The sequence below is a fragment of the Oncorhynchus clarkii genome, chromosome 1 (assembly GCF_045791955.1).
Source record: "Oncorhynchus clarkii lewisi isolate Uvic-CL-2024 chromosome 1, UVic_Ocla_1.0, whole genome shotgun sequence".
NCBI lineage: Eukaryota > Metazoa > Chordata > Actinopteri > Salmoniformes > Salmonidae > Oncorhynchus > Oncorhynchus clarkii.
The window spans coordinates 22,710,574-22,730,484 of NC_092147.1; the positions used below are offsets into that span (position 1 = coordinate 22,710,574).

Genomic DNA, 19,911 nt, shown 5'->3' on the forward strand with positions numbered 1-19,911 from the left:
TGATGTCTTCACTATTATTCTACAATGTAGAAAATAGTAAAAGTTAAGAAAAAGGCTTGAATGAGTAGGTGTGTCCAAACTTTTGACTGGTACTGTACATATTTTTAATCATAGAATTACAATATTTCTTGCAGTAGCTGTACGGTTTATACTTTATACCTTGCTGAGCAGCATCCATGGGTGGCTGCTTGCATTCCTGTGCCCGATGGCCGATGACCCCACAGTTGTAGCAGGACAGGCTTTCTGGCTTCTTGTGCCCTCCGTTCCCCACCACTCCATGAGGCTGGTACATGTTGGCCCCGGCACCCAGAAATCCCTGCATGGGGGGCAGGACCAGCCCCTGCTGCCCCTGTGTGTCATGGCTGTGAGACATGCTGCTGTTGTAGAGGGGCGGTGCCACCAGGGGGTAGGGGAAGGCAGTACTGCTCCCAGCCAGCAGGGGACTGAGGTGAAGCAGGGGACCCAGGGTGAACACTGACGTCCCTGAGAAGGGGTGCTGGAAGTACCCTGCGTAGCTGGCCGGGAGGGCCCCGTAGGAACCACAGTTCCCACTGCAACCACAGGAGCTGCACACGCACACAGATGGGCTTGGGGTGGAGCCAGAGGCGATGGTGTAGCCACTGTTCTCTGTGGAAGTGGGACTGGAGCTTGGCAGGACAGCAGCGCTACTGTTGACACAATAGGTGTTGCCTGGCACCGCTGCTATGGGAACGCTGCTCCCGGTTCCCATGGAAATGCCACTCACAGATGGGAAGGCTGACTTAAAGGAGGGAGATAATGAGGAAGAGGAGGCGGAGGAAGACGGGTAAGGGTAGTGTCCAGCACGGGGTAAGGAGGGGGACACCTGTAGGTGTAGAGGGGGGTGTGAGACGTGGTGCAGGGTGTTAGAGGTGGTGGTGAGGGCGGTGCTGGTCTCCACCATCAGGCCTGGAAGGGAGCGCAGCATGGTGACCCCAGAGGGCCCCCGGGGCCCAGCAGAATCCTGGTGGAGGGGAGGGAACCCCACACTGTCCACACTCAGGCCAGGGAACAGGCTCTCAAGCCGCACCCCAACAGCTACGCCTGAACCCAGGGGTTTGGCCCGCTCATTAGGGCAAAGGGGAGGGGGCCGGGACTTACGGGGGGAGCCCAGCATGCGTCTTGGTGACAGTAGGGGCAAGGAGGGTGGAGGAAGGCCAATGTGGGAGGGGCAGGGAGTAGGATCATTCTGCACGGGAAGAACCTGAGCAGTGGGCCGACTAGGACCTGTTGTAACGGTGGGGTTCAGGGGAACACATGTCCTGTCCTTCTCTCCGAGGTCTAGTCCTGACCCCATACCTGGATGGGAGACAGAACAAACTGTTATCAGAGATAAAATGTTATGCTAATTTAAAAGCAGGGTATATAATTAATGACTGCTGAAAGAGGGATGGGGACTCACGTCTGTGTGGCTCCTTGGCCCTGTCGAAGGCCCCTTCCCGAGACAGAGACAGAGGGGTAATGGGGCTGGAGGAAGAGCTGGAATAACCCGAGGAGGAGCTGCTGTCCCGGGGGAGAGGGTGCATGCCTGTCTCTACCTCCACACGTAGCTCTGAACACAGAAACACATGTAGGCTAAATGAAGCTGAAGTGTAGAGCAGGGATCATCAACCAGATTCACATGTGGGCTGATTTCTTCATGAGCGGATGGTCAGGGGACAGGAACATAATTACAAATAAATTGTAGACTGCAAATTGACCACGAGCAGATATAATATTTGACTAAAGCATAATAATTTCAAACCATGCTTATATTTCTATACGATCACATACGGAAAGTATTCAGACCCCTTGACTTTTTCCACATTTTGTTATGTTACAGCCATATTCTAAAATTGATAAAATAATATTTTTTCCCTCATCAATCTACACACAATACTCCATAATGATGAAGAGAAAACAGGTTTGTAGGCATTTTTACAATTTAGGTAGAATAAATTGTCCGTAGAGCTCCGATCTGGGGAAGGGTAACAAAACATTTCTGCAGCATTGAAGGTCCCCAAGAACACAGTGGCCTCCATAATTCTTAAATGGAACAAGTTTGAAACCATCAAGACTCTTCCCAGAGCTGACTGCCTGCCCAAACTGAGTAATCGGGGGAGAAGAGCCTTGATCAGAGAGGTGACCAAGAACCCGATGGTCGCTCTGACTGAGCTTCAGAGTTCCTCTGTGGAGATGGGAGAACTTTCCAGAAGGACAACCATCTCCGCAGCACTCCACCAATCAGGCCTTTATGGTAGAGTGGCCGGACAGAAGCCACTCCTCAGTAAAAGGCACCTGACAGCCCGCTTGGAGTTTGCCAAAAGGCACCTAAAGGACTCTCAGACCATGAGAAAAAATATGATTTGGTCTGATGAAACCAAAATTGAACTATTTGGCCTGAATGCCAAGCGTCATGTCTTGATGAAACCTGGCACCATCCCTACGGTGAAGCATGGTGGTGGCAGCATCATGCTGTGGGGATGTTTTTCAGTGGCAGGGACTGTGAATGTCCTTGAGTGGTCCAGCCAGAGCCCGGACTTGAACCCGATCAAACATCTCTGGAGAGACCTGAAAATAGCTGTGCAGCGACGCTCCCCATCCAACCTGACAGAGCTTGAGAGGATCTGCAGAGAAGCATGGGATAAACTCCCCAAATACAGGTATGCCAAGCTTGTAGCGTCATACCCAAGAAGACTCAAGGCTGTAATCGTTGCCAAAGGTGCTTCAACAAAGCACTGAGTAAAGGGTCTGAATATTTGTCTGAATAATGATTTAAATGTGATATTTCAGTTTTTTAAAAGCTGTTTTTGCTTTGTCATTATGGGGCATTGTGTGTGGATTGCTTAGGGAAGGTAACAAAATATGGAAAAAGTCAAGGGGTCTGAATACTTTCCGAATGCACAGTATATATATCGCTATTATGCGTGGGAATACTTTGGAAAAGATTTCCCAACTTAAAATCACTTGGAGCTGTCCAACAATAAAAAAACAAATATGACATTTCTCTTCTTTTTTTTGTGTGGAGGCAAATAAAATCCGTTGGGGAACCCTGGCGTACAGGTTACCTGCAGTATCACGTTCTATAGATAACGTGGAGAAGGTGTACTTTGGACGATTACCTTTGTAATGAACCTTTATTTAAGTCTTTGTGTACAGTTTACATGTTCATGGAGCACAGTACAGAACAGATGCCTTTGAATGACCTGTATCAAGTGTCTAGTTTACTTGTATTGAAAGTGTACAATGCCAGAGGAGTCACATACAAACCATATCAGCCACGTTGCAAAATACATTTACACGTTAATGCTATTCAATCATTTCACCCACACCGCTCACACCATCTGCCGTCAGCGTAGTCAAAGCACTAAAATATAACTTGGCTCTATTGGAGAGGCAACACGCGCTGCAAGTCCACTTCTTATTGGATATCAGGAAGATACAATCCCACATGGATGCTCGAAAGGCCAACGAGGAGATATTAATTCAAGATAACTAACTAAAAACTAACTAGGTTTCCCGTTTTATCTGTGGATTTATCATCGGAGTAAAGAAACACACAATTTTGTATGACTCCGGGTCAAAATTCTACAATGAACCAGCTAAAAAGAGGACCACATGCATGTCAAGTAAAATAACCCAATGTCAATCTCCCAGGACAAATATCCATGAATGTTTCATACGCGCATTGACCTGCCCCAAAATTAATATCATTGATTCAAAGCTGATTTTGGCATTTTAACCTAACCTTCGTGTCATGATCGCGTCTGGTGGGGACAGACAAAATCAACATTTTTTTTTTTTTTTTCCTTTATTTTACTAGGCAAGTCAGTTAAGAACAAATTCTTATTTTCAATGACGGCCTAGGAACAGTGGGTTAACTGCCTGTTCAGGGGCAGAACGACAGATTTTGTACCTTGTCAGCTCGGGGATTTGAACTTGCAACCTTTCGGTTACTAGTCCAATGCTCTAACCACTAGGCTACCCTGCCGCCCCGCGCACGATGCTGGTGTAGTCAGCATGTTAGAAGAGTTACCTGTGTTGTTGCTGGAGTGGACTTGTGCCACTGGACCAATGTGGCTGGATGGAGTAACCCTGGCGATGCCACTACAGGACACAGGGAACTGGGACATCATATACCTCTTCTCCCTACTGACAACACAAACACACACAGTCAGTCATCACACAGACACAAAACAGCATAACTGAGGGGAATATCATCACAGCCAATCAAAATAATTATAAAGTACACAAGCAGGCGCCAGACAGCTACTATATAAGGTGAAGAAATCAGCTGGAGAGATATTTGAGATGGTCTTTCACTAGCACTCCTGAAACCCTAGAGGATTCTCTAGTCTAGTCAACATTGCACAAGCACACCAGGGTCTGACATGCAGTAATATGTGTCTACCCCAGTCTTCACGTCACACTAATTGAACTATAAAGTACATATTCGGAAAGAATTCAGACCCCTTCCCTTTTTCCACATTTTGGTACTTACAGCCTTATTCTAAAATGGATTAAATAATAAATGTTCCTCATAAATCTACACACAATACCCCATAATGACAAAGTGAAAACAGTTTTGTAGAAATTTCTGCACATTGATATAAATTGTTTTTTTTTTTAAATACCTTATTTACATAAGTATTCAGACCCTTTGATATGAGACTCGAAATTGAGCTCAGGTGCATCCTGTTTCCATTGATCATTCTTGAGATTTTTCTACAACTTGATTGGAATCCACCTGTCATAAATTCAATTGACTAGACATGACTTGGAAAGGCACACACCTGTCTATATAGGGTCCCACAGTTAACAGTGTATGTCAAAGCAAAAACCAAGCCATGAGGTGGAAGGAATTGTACTTAGACAGGATTGTGTCGAGGCACAGATCTGGGGAAAGGTATCGAAAAAGTTCTGTGGCATTAAAGGTCCCCAAGAACACATAATTCTTAAATTAAACAAGTTTGGAACCACAAAGACTTTTCCCAGAGCTGGCCACCCGGCCAAACTGAGAAATCAGGGGAGAAGGGCCTTGGTCAGGGAGGTGACCAAGAACCTGATGGTCACTCTGACAGAGCTCCAGAGTTCCTCTGTAGAGATGGGAGAACTTTCCAGAAGGACAACCATCTCCGCAGCACTCCACCAATCAGGCCATTATGGTAGAGTGGCCAGACGGAAGCCACTCCTCAGTAAAAGGGACATGACAGCGCGTTTGGAGTTTGCCAAAAGGTTCTTTGGTCTGATAGAACCAAGATTTAACTCTTTGGCCTGAATGCCAGGTGTCACGTCTGGCGGAAACCTGGCACCATCCTTATGGTGAAGCATGGTTGTGGCAGCATCATACTGTGGGGATGTTGTTCAGTGGCAGGGACTATGAGACTAGTCAGGATCAAGGGAAAGATGAACTGAGGAAAGTACAGAGAGATCCTTGATGAAAACCTGCTCCAGAACACTCAGGACCTCAGACTGGGGCGAAGGGTCACCTTCCAGTGGTTTCGGGACAAGTCTCTGAATGTTCTTGAGTGGCCCAGCCAGAGTCCAGACTTGAACCCGATCGAACATCTGTGGAGAGACCTGAAAATAGCTGTGGGTCTCAATACTTATGTAAATGTGATATGTTTTTTTATTTGTAATACATTTGCAAAAAATTCCAGCAACCTGTTTTTGCTATGTCATTACGGGGTATTGTGTGTAGATTGATGAAGGAAAAAAACTATTTAATACATTTTAGAATAAGGCTGTAATGTAACAAAATGTGGAAAAAGTCAAGGGGTCTGAAACCTTCCCGAATGCACTGTATACCATATCAACCTTGGGACATATTTCATATTTGGTTATATACATGGTATGATCAGGGAGAGAGATGGAGATATATGTGTGATAAATAGTTATCTGAGATTCATTTCTGCTGTCCCTGGTGCAATAGAGAATTGATATAGAAAAGCACTTTTGTTAGCAGTCCGTGTGTCTTCCAGATATGGTACACACGGAGGAAGACATGACACATGAGTGTTTTTTGGACAACCATATAGGCCTACAGAGGGAAAATAGTGTTCATTTAGCTGCAGCACCAGGTGAAGGAAAATCAGACTTGACAGTAGAAATAGTGATCCTGAATAAGCTCCCATTTAGCTCTCTGTCAGACACACCTATGGAAAAGCACCTGAGGAACTTTCCGCTTCATGTAATCAAATGGTCGTACCTGGCTAAACCTGGCTAGTGGAAACGTGTTGATATTAGCAGTGGAAACAGACTTAGTGATAATGTTTTCTCTCAGTACCACACCTATGCTACAAAAGGTGACTGTTTTTTCCAGGGGAGTGATTATTTCTATCTCCCCTTTAGGTAAACTTATCTGGGCTAACCAATCTGCCCCACTGGCATGCTAGTTAACCATTGATAACCAAATGGCCATTATTCCTCTATATTCCCTCACACAAAAACATTTTTAATTTTTTTTTTTTTTTTTTTTTTTTTTTTTTTTTACCCCTTTTTTCTCCCCAATTTCGTGGTATCCAATTGTTGTAGTAGCTACTATCCTGTCTCATCGCTACAACTCCCGTACGGGCTCGGGAGAGACGAAGGTTGAATGTCATGCGTCCTCCGATACACAACCCAACCAGCCGCACTGCTTCTTAACACAGCGCGCATCCAACCCGGAAGCCAGCCGCACCAATGTGTCGGAGGCTACACCGTGCACCTGGCAACCTTGGTTAGCGTGCACTGCGCCCGGCCCGCCACAGGAGTCGCTGGTGCGCGATGAGACAAGGACATCCCTACCGACCAAGCCCTCCCTAACCCGGACGACGCTAGGCCAATTGTGCGTCGCCCCACGGACCTCCCGGTCGCGGCCGGTTACGACCGAGCCTGAGCGCGAACCCAGGGACTCTGATGGCACAGCTGGCGCTGCAGTACAGCGCCCTTAACCACTGACAAAAACATAATTGATCAATCTCCTTTGTTAATGTTTAATAAAATATACCATCAACAGATTAACATTTTACACATGCTACACAAATGATAAATTATGACTATTTAAATAAATAAAAAGATTAAACATTAGTTGTAAATAGACATAGTAGGTAATGTTGGCCTAATTCTGTGTATTTTGCACCGTTGTATAAAAATGACCTGATTTGATCGATCTATCTATCTATCTATCTATCTATCTATCTATCTATCTATCTATCTATCTATCTATCTATCTATCTAATCTATCTATCTATCTATCTATCTATCTATCTATCTATCTATCTATCTATCTATCTATCTATCTATCTATCTATCTATCTATCTATCTATCTATCTATCTATCTATCTATCTATCTATCTATCTACACTCTTAGAAAATAAGGTTCCAGGTTTAACAATTTTTGGTTCCAGGTAGAACTATTTTGGGTTCCATGTAGAACCCTCTGTGTAAAGAGATCTACCTGGAACCAAAAAGGGTCCTTCAAAGAGTTCTCCTATTGGGACAGCCAAATAACCCTTTTAGGTTCTAGAGAGCACCTTTTTGTGTATCTATCTATGTCATTACCCTCTGAACTACCTGTTTCTAAACAGAAGTATGTTGGGATTGTCACTGTTTTTATTGAGCTGAGGGACAGAGAGCTTGATGTGGGGGTTCAGAGTTCAAGGTTCAGACTCACTTCTGCAGTTCCAGCTGCGTCTTCAGCTTTTTCTTGGCTCCCTGGGTGAGGTCATACCTGTTCAGATCCTCCTCTGTGAGTCCAAGGAACTGTGGGAAAGGAGAGCAGGTTGAAGAGAGGGAGAATGAGTCTGATAGGGAAAAACAGCAGCTGTTGTTTGATCTACTCTAATGTCTTACTGTTGGGGCTTTCTAATATTAGACGTAGCCTTTGACATGTAGCCTTACTATGAAATTGTGTCATTGATATTGCACTTGTCCCACCTACTTGCTTCTAAATATCCTTTGCTGTTTTGATGTTGTTGTTTGTTAATATGTGATTTAATCTGTATTGTGATTGCTGCAAAATTAATTGCCTCTTTGAGAAGCCAAAACAAACACACTTTTCCTTATGCCCTAATGTCTACAGCTCCATAGGTGTCTTAAATGCCACTCATCCGCTGTAACCTAAACTCCCCCCTTCCCCAGATCCCACCCACCTCCTCCATGGTCAGCTGTTTGAAGACTGGGTAGTACTTGTGCAGGCGGAGTTTCCTCAGCCAGTCCAGGATGCCATTCTGTTCTGGGCTACTCATCTGTGGAGGGCCAGGGTTCTGGAGGTGCCCGGGAGAGGGCGCGTTGTCCCCCCCTGATACCCCCACCCTGCCAGGGGGAAGGGTGGGCACTGTGCCCTGGGGGAGCAGCTGGTTTGGAGAGCAAGGCGGAATGGAGTTGTGAATGCTCATAACTGGCTGGATACTGGCCACACCACACACAGCCCTGAGACAAATTAGGGAGAAAGGAGGGATGAAAGACGAGTGGAAACATGGAGGGAAAAGAAGGAAAAGTTCATGACAGAAAATGGACAGTGAAGAGACAAATATTGCAAAGGATGGAAAGATTGTAATTCCAATATTTAGATCATTATACATCATCATTTGCAGATTTGGATAGGCAGCAACAGTCTATTTGAGACATAGTGAAAGAGTACGTTGCGTATTAGAGAGGAGAGACCACCTGTTGGCTCCTCTGTATTGAAGCAGGCACCCAAGATCTGTAGCACAAGAAAGAAACATAGATCCACAGTCATTCACATATTGAACAACTTCTAAATTAGCATACTATAAATAGCTAGATACTGTTTACAAAATGTATGTAATAATCTCTTGTCTCTTGACTTCTTGACCTCTTTGCAAGTTGCAACAAGCTAAATATCAGTTGAGTGTCGCCAGTTTGTCCAGGTTAATTTGAGAGCAGTGTGACATTGCAGCAGTGTCTGTACAGCCACGGGGCCGGTGGTACCACATTACAGCAGAGTAAGAGCCATTTTTATTTCACTGCATCCCAAGGGTCTCTTAATATCTGCCAAGGGGGGAATAGCTGGCTGCTACAGACACACATCCAGGTCTCCCACGTCCCTGCCCGCCTGGGGGACGGAACTATAAATACACTCTAGGATGAGGTCACCAAATCGAATCATATCAAATTTTATTTGTCACATTTGCCGAATACCACAGGTGTAGACTTTACTGGGAAATGCTTACTTACAAGCCCTTTTCCAATGAAAAATAAAATAACACAAGGAATACAAATATTCAAGAATGAAGCTACATGTATATACAGGGTAGCAGTCGCCATGCCTACCAACACAAACATGCCAGCCCAAATTCACACACAACACTAAAATAGAAATCCCAACACCCCTCAAACCCCAAAGATGAAGTGTCCCTACTTTACCCCAATCAGAGAGGGGGACACATACGTCCCATGAACTCTGATTAGGGTTAGGACAGGAGTCTTACTTGCAGTGGGGAGAAAGGAGGGGACGGTGGCGGTGGGGGCAGTAGTGCTGAAGAAGAGTCTGGACCGGTAGTGTTTGAGAATGTGAACTGGAAGCGCTGTTAGGCACCTGCACAGGGAGAGGGTTAAAATGTGAACATATGAGATAACATTAAATTCAATGCTTGGCATGATTCATTCCCTCCTTATCTGTTGTCTTTGACTCAGAGCCAGTAACACCAAGAACTAGGTCAACAACAACATTACAACAGCATGGCATGTTTTCTCATTTACAGTAACTCCTTGGCTGTTACTCCTTATCATACATATACAGTATGAACATATTATATATCACAACACATACAGTATTAACTATGTACCACGGTTATCAAGTGAACATATTATATATCACAACACATACAGTATTACCTATGTACCACTGCTATCAAGTGAACATATTATATATCACAACACATACAGTATTAACTATGTACCACTGTTATCAAGTGAACATATTATATATCACAACACATACAGTATTAACTATGTACCACGGTTATCAAGTGAACATATTATATATCACAACACATACAGTATTAACTATGTACCACTGTTATCAAGTGAACATATTATATATCACAACACATACAGTATTAACTATGCACCACTGTTATCAAGTGAACATATTTACGTGGGCTACATTGGTCAGTGACACAATGCTGATGGACCTTACCTGGGGTCCAGCTCAGAGGTCTGATCAAGGCCAGGGGACTGAGGCAGGAACTTCTCTAAACCTTCATCAGAGAAAAGCTGGGAGACCTGGGAGAAACACAAGATAGATAGTGACCATCACATCAATGATCCAAGACCAGCTCAGTTAATCCCTACCGTTGTGACAATGAGTCGTCATAATGCTGCATCAAATGTACATGATCTTAGGGGCATTGGCAAACACAATGTAAGTACCTTCATTTATGTGCCCCTAATTGCACCGAATACTTCTGTTTATCATACAGCTATTGTATGCAGTAATCATGAGCCTATAAACCAGAGTTTCACTGTTAGCACTGAGGCGGAGTGCCCTAGTAGGAAGTCCATTTTGTGCAGCTCACCGTGCACTATCAGCTCCAATATAAATAAAATGTCCAAGTGTACTTCTGATAAGCTTCCCAGTAAAGCATTAAAAACAATCAAGCAAACCAGAAAAGTGCTAAAAATAGTCCATATTAACATATGCAGCCTGAGAAACAAGATCCATGAGGTCAATAACTTGCTTGTAACTGATGACATTCATATTCTGACTATCTCTGAAACTCACTTAGATAATACCTTTGATGATACAGTGGTAGCAATACATGGTTATAACATGTACCGAAAAGACAGAAATGCCAACGGAGGCGTTGTTGCGGTCTATATTCAGAACCACATTAGAGACGATCTAATGTTAAATACCGTTGAAGTAATATGTCAACAGGTTCATCTGCCTCACCTAAAGTAAATAAGAGACACGTGCGTTCAGTCCCCTCTCTCTGCTTCGGCCACTCTCTTACCTGGGAGAGAAAGTCCAGCACCTCCTGGTGAGTCCTGCTCACAGTGGACACAGAGGAGTCTGACCATTTGACCTGCGGGATGAGGAGAGAGAGAGTAGATGGCAACAGGACATGACAACGAACATACAGTACATACGTAACTATGTGTGTGTGTGTGTGTGTGTGTGTGTGTGTGTGTGTGTGTGTGTGTGTGTGTGTGTGTGTGTGTGTGTGTGTGTGTGTGCGTGCGTGCGTGCGTGCGTGCGTGCGTGCGTGCGTGAGTGAGTGAGTGAGTGCGTGCGTGCGTGCGTGTGTGTACTCACCTCTAGCATATATTCACTTGGTTTCCCCCCCTTGTTGGTTACTCCCCTCAGCTCTATCCTCTCTATGTTCACTGAAATACAAACAAATGATCATTCTCATTATCTGATAACACTGTCTAACAAACTAAGAGCATCATGTGCTTTAGAGTCCTACATTATACCATGCTAGAGTATGGTAGCACATGCTAGACGAAATTGAGTGATTAGTGGTACTATTAGCTCTGCTGTAGGTTGTGCCTTCAAGGCTGATTCAGCCACAGACACATGTTGTTTTGGCACCAAATATATGTAATTAAATCAAATGTCTGAGTTCAGAGAGGGAAAATCACAGGGAACGATATCACCTGGTGTTCATTTAAACACATTAAACACTTGAAACTGGCAATCTCATAGAACCACAGGAAAATTGGAAAGAGTTCAGAGGAAGACAGAAAGAAAGAACAAAAAAAGACTAGAGGGAGCATACAGATAGAGAAACTAGATAGAAAGAGAGAGCAATGGAGAGAAACAGTGACAGGAGGATCATCTAGATTTATGGTTGGATTAATGGCACATTTCAGGGATCCTGCCAGTGACATTTTGGAGAGAGATTCAGAGAACACACACACCCTCTGAAATCACATACACAACACTCATAAACACACACACAGTAGATTACACACACACACACAGGTCTGTGTGTTAAATATACCCTGCAGACTCAGCACTTCCTCTGTTGTGTATTAGCATTGGGAGAGGTGCTAGCTAGCTGAATGAAGCTCTGTGCTGAAAGCCTCCTATCTAAGGGGATCAGAAATGACTAAATATTGTGAAAAACCTCCCCCGTCACTACTTCCCCAGAGGGTTGGGTCTCAGTCAGGCCAGGAAAGGGCCTCTCCCCTGGCGGGCAAGTGTGAACTTATCTGGAATGTTTTGAGGAGCAGAGCAGAAAGTCTATAGGCCTCCTCATTGTAAGACTGCTTGTCTGCCTGCTCCTACCTAACCACCCACTCAAACCTTCATTACTCTCGAGAACTTCCATCAAGATCAATACAGAAGCAGCAGGGTCAAACCCATTGTGTGTGTGTGTGTACGTGTGTACACATGTACACGTGAGTGTGTAAGTGAAAGAGGGTATGAACAGTGTGTAGAAAAGAAAAGTGAGTGAGTGAAAGAGAGAGTAGGGACAGTGTGTAGAAAAGTGAGTGAGTGAGTGAGTGAGTGAGTGAGTGAGTGAGTGAGTGAGTGAGTGAGTGAGTGAGTGAAAGAGAGAGTAGGGACAGTGTGTAGAAAAGTGAGTGAGTGAGTGAGTAAGTGAAAGAGAGAGTAGGGACAGTGTGTAGAAAAGTGAGTGAGTGAGTGAGTGAGTGAAAGAGAGAGTAGGGACAGTGTGTAGAAAAGAAAGGTGAGTAAGTGAAAGAGAGAGTAGGGACAGTGTGTAGAAAAGAAAGGTGAGTAAGTGAAAGAGAGAGTAGGGACAGTGTGTAGAAAAGAAAGGTGAGTAAGTGAAAGAGAGAGTAGGGACAGTGTGTAGAAAAGTGAGTGAGTGAGTGAGTGAGTGAAAGAGAGAGTAGGGACAGTGTGTAGAAAAGAAAGGTGAGTAAGTGAAAGAGAGAGTAGGGACAGTGTGTAGAAAAGTGAGTGAGTGAAAGAGAGAGTAGGGACAGTGTGTAGAAAAGAAAGGTGAGTAAGTGAAAGAGAGAGTAGGGACAGTGTGTAGAAAAGTGAGTGAGTGAAAGAGAGTGTAGGGACAGTGTGTAGAAAGGTGAGTAAGTGAAAGAGAGTGTAGGGACAGTGTGTAGAAAGGTGAGTGAGTGAAAGAGAGTGTAGGGACAGTGTGTAGAAAAGTGAGTAAGTGAAAGAGAGAGTAGGGACAGTGTGTAGAAAGGTGAGTAAGTGAAAGAGAGAGTAGGGACAGTGTGTAGAAAGGTGAGTAAGTGAAAGAGAGAGTAGGGACAGTGTGTAGAAAAGTGAGTGAGTGAAAGAGAGAGTAGGGACAGTGTGTAGAAAGGTGAGTGAGTGAAAGAGAGAGTAGGGACAGTGTGTAGAAAAGTGAGTGAGTGAAAGAGAGAGTAGGGACAGTGTGTAGAAAAGTGAGTGAGTGAGTGAAAGAGAGAGTAGGGACAGTGTGTAGAAATGTGAGTAAGTGAAAGAGAGTGTAGGGACAGTGTGTAGAAAGGTGAGTGAGTGAAAGAGAGTGTAGGGACAGTGTGTATAAAAGTGAGTGAGTGAAAGAGAGAGTAGGGACAGTGTGTAGAAAAGAAAGGTGAGTAAGTGAAAGAGAGAGTAGGGACAGTGTGTAGAAAGGTGAGTAAGTGAAAGAGAGAGTAGGGACAGTGTGTAGAAAAGTGAGTGAGTGAGTGAAAGAGAGAGTAGGGACAGTGTGTAGAAAGGTGAGTGAGTGAAAGAGAGTGTAGGGACAGTGTGTAGAAAGGTGAGTGAGTGAAAGAGAGTGTAGGGACAGTGTGTAGAAAAGTGAGTGAGTGAAAGAGAGAGTAGGGACAGTGTGTAGAAAAGTGAGTGAATGAAAGAGAGTGTAGGGACAGTGTGTAGAAAAGTGAGTGAGTGAAAGAGAGAGTAGGGACAGTGTGTAGAAAAGAAAGGTGAGTAAGTGAAAGAGAGTGTAGGGACAGTGTGTAGAAATGTGAGTGAGTGAGTGAAAGAGAGAGTAGGGACAGTGTGTAGAAAAGAAAGGTGAGTAAGTGAAAGAGAGAGTAGGGACAGTGTGTAGAAAAGTGAGTAAGTGAAAGAGAGAGTAGGGACAGTGTGTAGAAAGGTGAGTAAGTGAAAGAGAGAGTAGGGACAGTGTGTAGAAAAGTGAGTGAGTGAAAGAGAGAGTAGGGACAGTGTGTAGAAAAGTGAGTGAGTGAAAGAGAGAGTAGGGACAGTGTGTAGAAAAGTGAGTGAGTGAAAGAGAGAGTAGGGACAGTGTGTAGAAAAGAAAAGTGAGTGAGTGAAAGAGAGAGTAGGGACAGTGTGTAGAAAAGTGAGTGAGTGAAAGAGAGAGTAGGGACAGTGTGTAGAAAAGAAAAGTGAGTGAGTGAAAGAGAGAGTAGGGACAGTGTGTAGAAAAGTGAGTGAGTAAGTGAAAGAGAGAGTAGGGACAGTGTGTAGAAAGGTGAGTGAGTAAGTGGGGAAAGTGAACTTGACGTGTGTGCTTCTGGAGTGTGGACAGAGGAGGAACTACAGTTCTGTATGTCATGCTGTCTGTGCTGAACCCTCTCTCCTGTGTGGGCTCCTTACCCTGCCCATATTCAGACCATACAGAACCAGACAGTAGCCAGAGATAATAGCACTGACCTAATATCACTCTCACTCACAGCAGAGTTTACACAGACACAATCCCATCCTTAGTTTAGTTTAGCATATCACCCATGTGAGGCAACTGAAAATTAATCTACACCCTGAAAACAAATGGTTAGTTGACTTAATTGAGATGAGTTGGTATAGTCTGAACATACATAGCCAAAGCCTGCCTGTGGAGCATTGCCCATGCACATTCACCTGTTATCTGTTAGGCCTATATTCTCACAGACAAACTGTGTGCTGCTATCTTAGTATCTTTCCAGATTCAGAGCATTGCACTACAGGTGACCTACTGGCAAGAATTGCTCTTCTTTCACTGTTTAAATCGCTTAGTTACATGGACTTATTTGAGGTTTCTAAAACATGCTAGTCATTTTTCCCATGACTGTCTGGTGTAGACAGGAGGGCAGTGTGTATTATTATCTGTGTTAAAGCATCACTCTCCGAAAACAGAGTGAAGGCGAAGTGATGAGAAAGAAAAAGACATTGACTGCTATTCACATCTCATAGCTAAAATAACCTAATAATCCCCTGAGGACAAGTATGTGAGTTAACTCCTAAACCAACAACAACCACTTCAGCCAAGAGATTCTCTCTGGTCCAAACTGATGCGTAGGACCAACTTCATCCAAAAACTTATTCCAGTACTGATAATGGGCCAGATTTCCTATTTGAATTGAACTGTGATAAAATGTTTCTAGGGATTTCCTAAGTCTGTAGTCTAAAAACCCACTAAAGTGAAATTAAACATATTACGAGCACTGAGGAAAATAAGGACGGCCAACTGACATCAGTCCAGGAACAGATCTGGGGACAGCTTGTAAGATTTAAACATCTATGCACCTTTCTGCCCTTTCTCACAGCGCTAGTCTTTCAAAATACACCATCTTAACCCAAAAATCATACCTCTTAATGTGCAAACTCAGATTATCTACCACACACTAACTCCTCCCTCCACCCACCACTCAGCCAAAGCTGAGCCCACAGATCTCCAACCTCCTCCAACACACACATCCTCAACCTAAGGAACAGAGTACATCTCCTCTCAACCACATCCTGTACTACACAGTAGTAACCCAAGCCATGTACTCACATGTAACCTAGTCATGTCCCGGTCCTTCTCACCCACCCAGGCAGTCCATCTCCCTCAGCACCCTGTCGCATACCAAGCCACCCTGAACCAGGTCATCCCTCTCCCTCAGTCCCCTGCTCTGCCACCCTGCCCCCTGTCAGGTTGTCCCTCTCCCTCAGTCCCCTGCTCTGCCACCCTGCCCTGTCAGGTTGTCCCTCTCCCTCAGTCCCCTGCTCTGCCACCCTGCCCCGTCAGGTTGTCCCTCTCCCTCAGTCCCCTGCTCTGCCACCCTGCCCCATCAGGTGGCCCCACTCCCTCAGCACCGTGCCCCTCCATCAGCCCCCTACCCTGCCAATCAGGTGACCTGTACCCTCTGCCATGCCACCCAGCCTCTCCCTCAGCACCCTGCCTGTTCTCAGTAGGTAGTAGGTGCAAGAGTCTCCATATGCCTGGTGCCAGACTCATTAATCCAGGGCATACTACCATTCTAACAGATCTGGTTACATACTATACCTATACCCTGTGCAATACACTGGCACACAGAGATCCACAAAGTGACTAATCAACAGTGACAATGTTTGTATTTTTACATTATCAGCACATTTCATGTGGTGTGTGTAGTATGAAAATGACACCAAAACCAAGATGGCATTACAAAGTAAGTAATTCACTATCTACATGTTTGAATAACAAGTGCACCCTCGCTGCTGTGTGTGTGAGTGTGTGGAGGTATGTTCGTCCTGCTTTGTGCTGTGTGATGACAGGCATGCAGCCCTAGCCATGAGGAAGTGTAGCTAGCCCAGCATTGGGTTACCAGAGAGGGGAGAGGCCAATCCTACTGAGTAATGGAGAGACCTGCTCCTTTCAAAGCAATATCAGCCCTCATCTTAATCTGTTCCTCTAACAATCAACTCCTTAATCCTCTAACACCCTTAACTATCAACCCATACTTAAACTCCCCTCAGATAGAAGACATTCCTACACACTGACTCATTATACCATTATACAGTTTGTGTAACCTGAGTTCAAAATGTTACATGTAAGGTAGTATCTAAATTATTAATGGGGTACCAGTCCTTTCTTGGACAAAATTGGTAATCTAAGTAGGCCTGACTTGTGAGTTATTTACAATAACTCTATAAGACTAAAACTTGAATAATAGTAATAAATTCATAAATTGATGAATATGAAGGTATGAATTCTTTGAGAATCAATTGGAGTTCTTTCCCAAAATAACTAGACAAATACAAGTTCTTTATACAGTCGTGCCCAAAAGTTTTGAGAATGACACAAATATTCATTTTCACAGTCTCCTACCTCAGTTTGTATGATGGCAATTTGCATATACTCCAGAATGTTATGATGAGTGATCAGATGAATTGCAATTAATTGCAAAGTCCCTCTTTGCTATGCAAATGAACTGAATCCCCCAAAAACATTTCCACTGCATTTCAGCCCTGCCACAAAAGGACCAGCTGACATCATGTCAGTGATTCTCTCGTTACCACAGGTGTGAGTGTTAATGAGGACAAGGCTGGAGATCACTCTGTCATGCTGATTGAGTTCAAATAACAGACTGGAAGCTTCAGGAGGGTGGTGCTTGGAATCATTGTTCTTCCTCTGTCAACCATGGTTACCTGCAAGGAAACACGTGCCGTCATCATTGCTTTGCACGAAAAGGGCTTCACAGGCAAGGATATTGCTGCCCTGATATGCAATGTCTCCAAACCCCCTCTGATTTTAAATCAAGATCTGGTTTTGGTATTTTTCATTTAAATGTAATTTGTTGTCAAAAATTGATGTGGTTAGGATTTGGGCTAAATCAACTGATGCTGATGTGTTTTCTGAAACCAGGCTCAGCAAGTCTGTTTTTGAAAAGGATATTTGTATAAATGGTTACTGTCACACCCTGACCATAGTTTGCTTTGTATGTTTCTATGTTTTGGTTGGTCAGGGTGTGATCTGAGTGGGCATTCTATGTTGGATGTCTTGTTTGTCTATTTCTATGTCTGGCATGATATGGTTCTCAATCAGAGGCAGGTGTTAGTCATTGTCTCTGATTGGGAACCATATTTAGGTAGCCTGGGTTTGACTGTGTGTTTGTGGGTGATTGTTCCTGTCTCTGTGTTTGCACCAGATAGGACTGTTTAGGTTTTCACTTTTCTTGTTTTGTTTAGTCTGTTCATTTATAGTCGTCTTTATTAAAAACATGAATAACCACCACGCCGCATTTTGGTCCGCCTCTCCTTCACCACAGGAAAACCCTGACAGTTACAATGTTTATCGCACTGATCGTGTTAAGAAAGGTGGGGTGTGGCTATATATGAAAAATCTAAATTCCATGTAAGTGTGGCAAAGTCTGAAACTATTTGTAAACAGTTGGAATTTCTTGCTTTGAATGTTGAGGTTTCAAAGGGCCTCTCTATCACTGCGATTGGCTGTTATAGACCCCCCTCTGCTCTCGGTGATGCATTTTCTTCTTTGACGCACCTTATGTCTAAACTTCTTTACAGTGAAATGATCTTGATTGGTGATCTCAACTGGTGTTGGTTAAAGCTGGTGTCTGATTATTTAAAAATGTTTTGTAATTCTATTAATCTTACCCTGTTGATTAACTTACCCACTCGCCCAAATCTTAAATGCCCAGATAAATCTACCCTGATTGATTTGATATTGACAAATGTTCCACATAAATATTCTGCGGTTGGTGTTTTTTGTAAGGATTTAAGTGACCATTGTGCTGTTATTGCTGTTAGAAATACTAAGGTTCCAAAGACAAACCCACGTTTTATTCATAAGAGAAATTTGAAGTGTTTTAATGAGCAGGCTTTCTTTCATGATTTGTTTTATTTTGACTGGAGCAAGATTGAGTTTATCCCTGATGTGGAAACTGCCTGGAAATTCTTTCATGATGGTTTTTCCCAAAGAGTAAACAAACATGCAGGTTCAAGGTTAAAGGGCGGGATAATCCATGGTTTTCTTCTGAGCTGTCTTGTATTATTCACAACTGTAATCTAGTCTGGGCTAAAGCAAGGAAATCATGTTCTGATGCTGATTGGCTTATTTTTAGGCAGTTACGAAACAAGTGTTCTTTTCTTCTCAGGAAGGCCAAGTCTGAATATTTTCTGTCTGTTACCACTGACAACCTGAAGTTTTGGAAGGCTATTAAGTCTATGTCTGGTAACAGTAATGTTAATGAATTACCGTCATGTGTTTTGAAGGACTCTGTTGCTATATATGACAAAACTGAAATGCTGAATTGTTTCAATGAGCACTGTCCTCTGTCTCTGTACAACACTGTGTGTATGAACCACTGAGAGCTGGTCAAACTTTTAGCTTTTTGCCATCAGTGCAGGTGGTACATAAAGCCCTGAAATCCTTAGATCTGCAGGTCCTGATTTTTTGGATCCCTGCTTTTTAATTTTGGCAGCTGATTTCATAGCTGAACCACTTACATCTCTGTTCACTCTAACCCTGGAATGTAATGAAATTCCAAAGATCTGGAAATCAGCATTTGTCCTACCACTTTCAAAAGGGGGAGATCCAACTCTTTTAAATAATTATAGGCCAATCTCAAAGCTGTCACCCATGGTGAAAATACTTGAAACCCTTGTAAGTGAACAGCTAAAATAGTTTTTATTTACTAACTCTATTTTATCAATATACCAATCGGGCTTCAGGAAGAAGCATAGCACAATTACAGCAGCCATGAAGGTTTTAAATTATATCACTGAAGCCATTGACAAACAACAGCACTGTGTCTCACTTTTTATTGATCTCTAAGGCTTTTGATACAGCTGATCATGCTATTCTAAGGCAGAGAATGTCCAGTGTAGGTCTTTCGGAGCATGCAGTTGCATGGTTTGCTAACTATCTGTCTGATAAAACTCAGTGCACTCAATTTGATGGGCTTATGTCTATTAAATTGTCTGTCTTGAATGGTGTGCCCCAAGGCTCTGTACTTGGTCCTCTCTTATTCACTATATACAGTGCCTTGCGAAAGTATTCGGCCCCCTTGAACTTTGCGACCTTTTGCCACATTTCAGGCTTCAATCATAAAGATATAAAACTGTATTTTTTTTGTGAAGAATCAACAAGTGGGACACAATCATGAAGTGGAACGACATATATTGGATATTTCAAACTTTTTTAACAAATCAAAAACAGAAAAATTGGGCGTGCAAAATTATTCAGCCCCCTTAAGTTAATACTTTGTAGCGCCACCTTTTGCTGCGATTACAGCTGTAAGTCGCTTGGGGTATGTCTATCAGTTTTGCACATTGAGAGACTGAA

The 19,911-nt window shown here is 43.5% G+C and overlaps 1 protein-coding gene across 2 annotated transcripts in view; it reads right to left on the reverse strand.

The window, feature by feature from the left end:
• The window catches only part of LOC139386450 (zinc finger CCHC domain-containing protein 14-like), a 42,399-nt gene that overhangs the window by 3,543 nt on the left and 18,945 nt on the right, over positions 1 to 19,911 (reverse strand). The window contains exons 3-12 of one of the 2 annotated variants that reach the window (XM_071132136.1): positions 11,262 to 11,332; positions 10,960 to 11,031; positions 10,143 to 10,228; positions 9,433 to 9,539; positions 8,648 to 8,684; positions 8,131 to 8,410; positions 7,653 to 7,741; positions 4,034 to 4,146; positions 1,421 to 1,570; positions 160 to 1,317 (exon numbers count right to left, since the gene is read on the reverse strand). In XM_071132136.1, the coding sequence (XP_070988237.1) occupies positions 160 to 1,317; positions 1,421 to 1,570; positions 4,034 to 4,146; positions 7,653 to 7,741; positions 8,131 to 8,410; positions 8,648 to 8,684; positions 9,433 to 9,539; positions 10,143 to 10,228; positions 10,960 to 11,031; positions 11,262 to 11,332 (2,163 nt within the window). Of the gene's footprint in view, positions 1 to 159; positions 1,318 to 1,420; positions 1,571 to 4,033; positions 4,150 to 7,652; positions 7,742 to 8,130; positions 8,411 to 8,647; positions 8,685 to 9,432; positions 9,540 to 10,142; positions 10,229 to 10,959; positions 11,032 to 11,261; positions 11,333 to 19,911 lie in introns of both variants that reach the window. The other variant, XM_071132052.1, reaches the window with a different exon arrangement.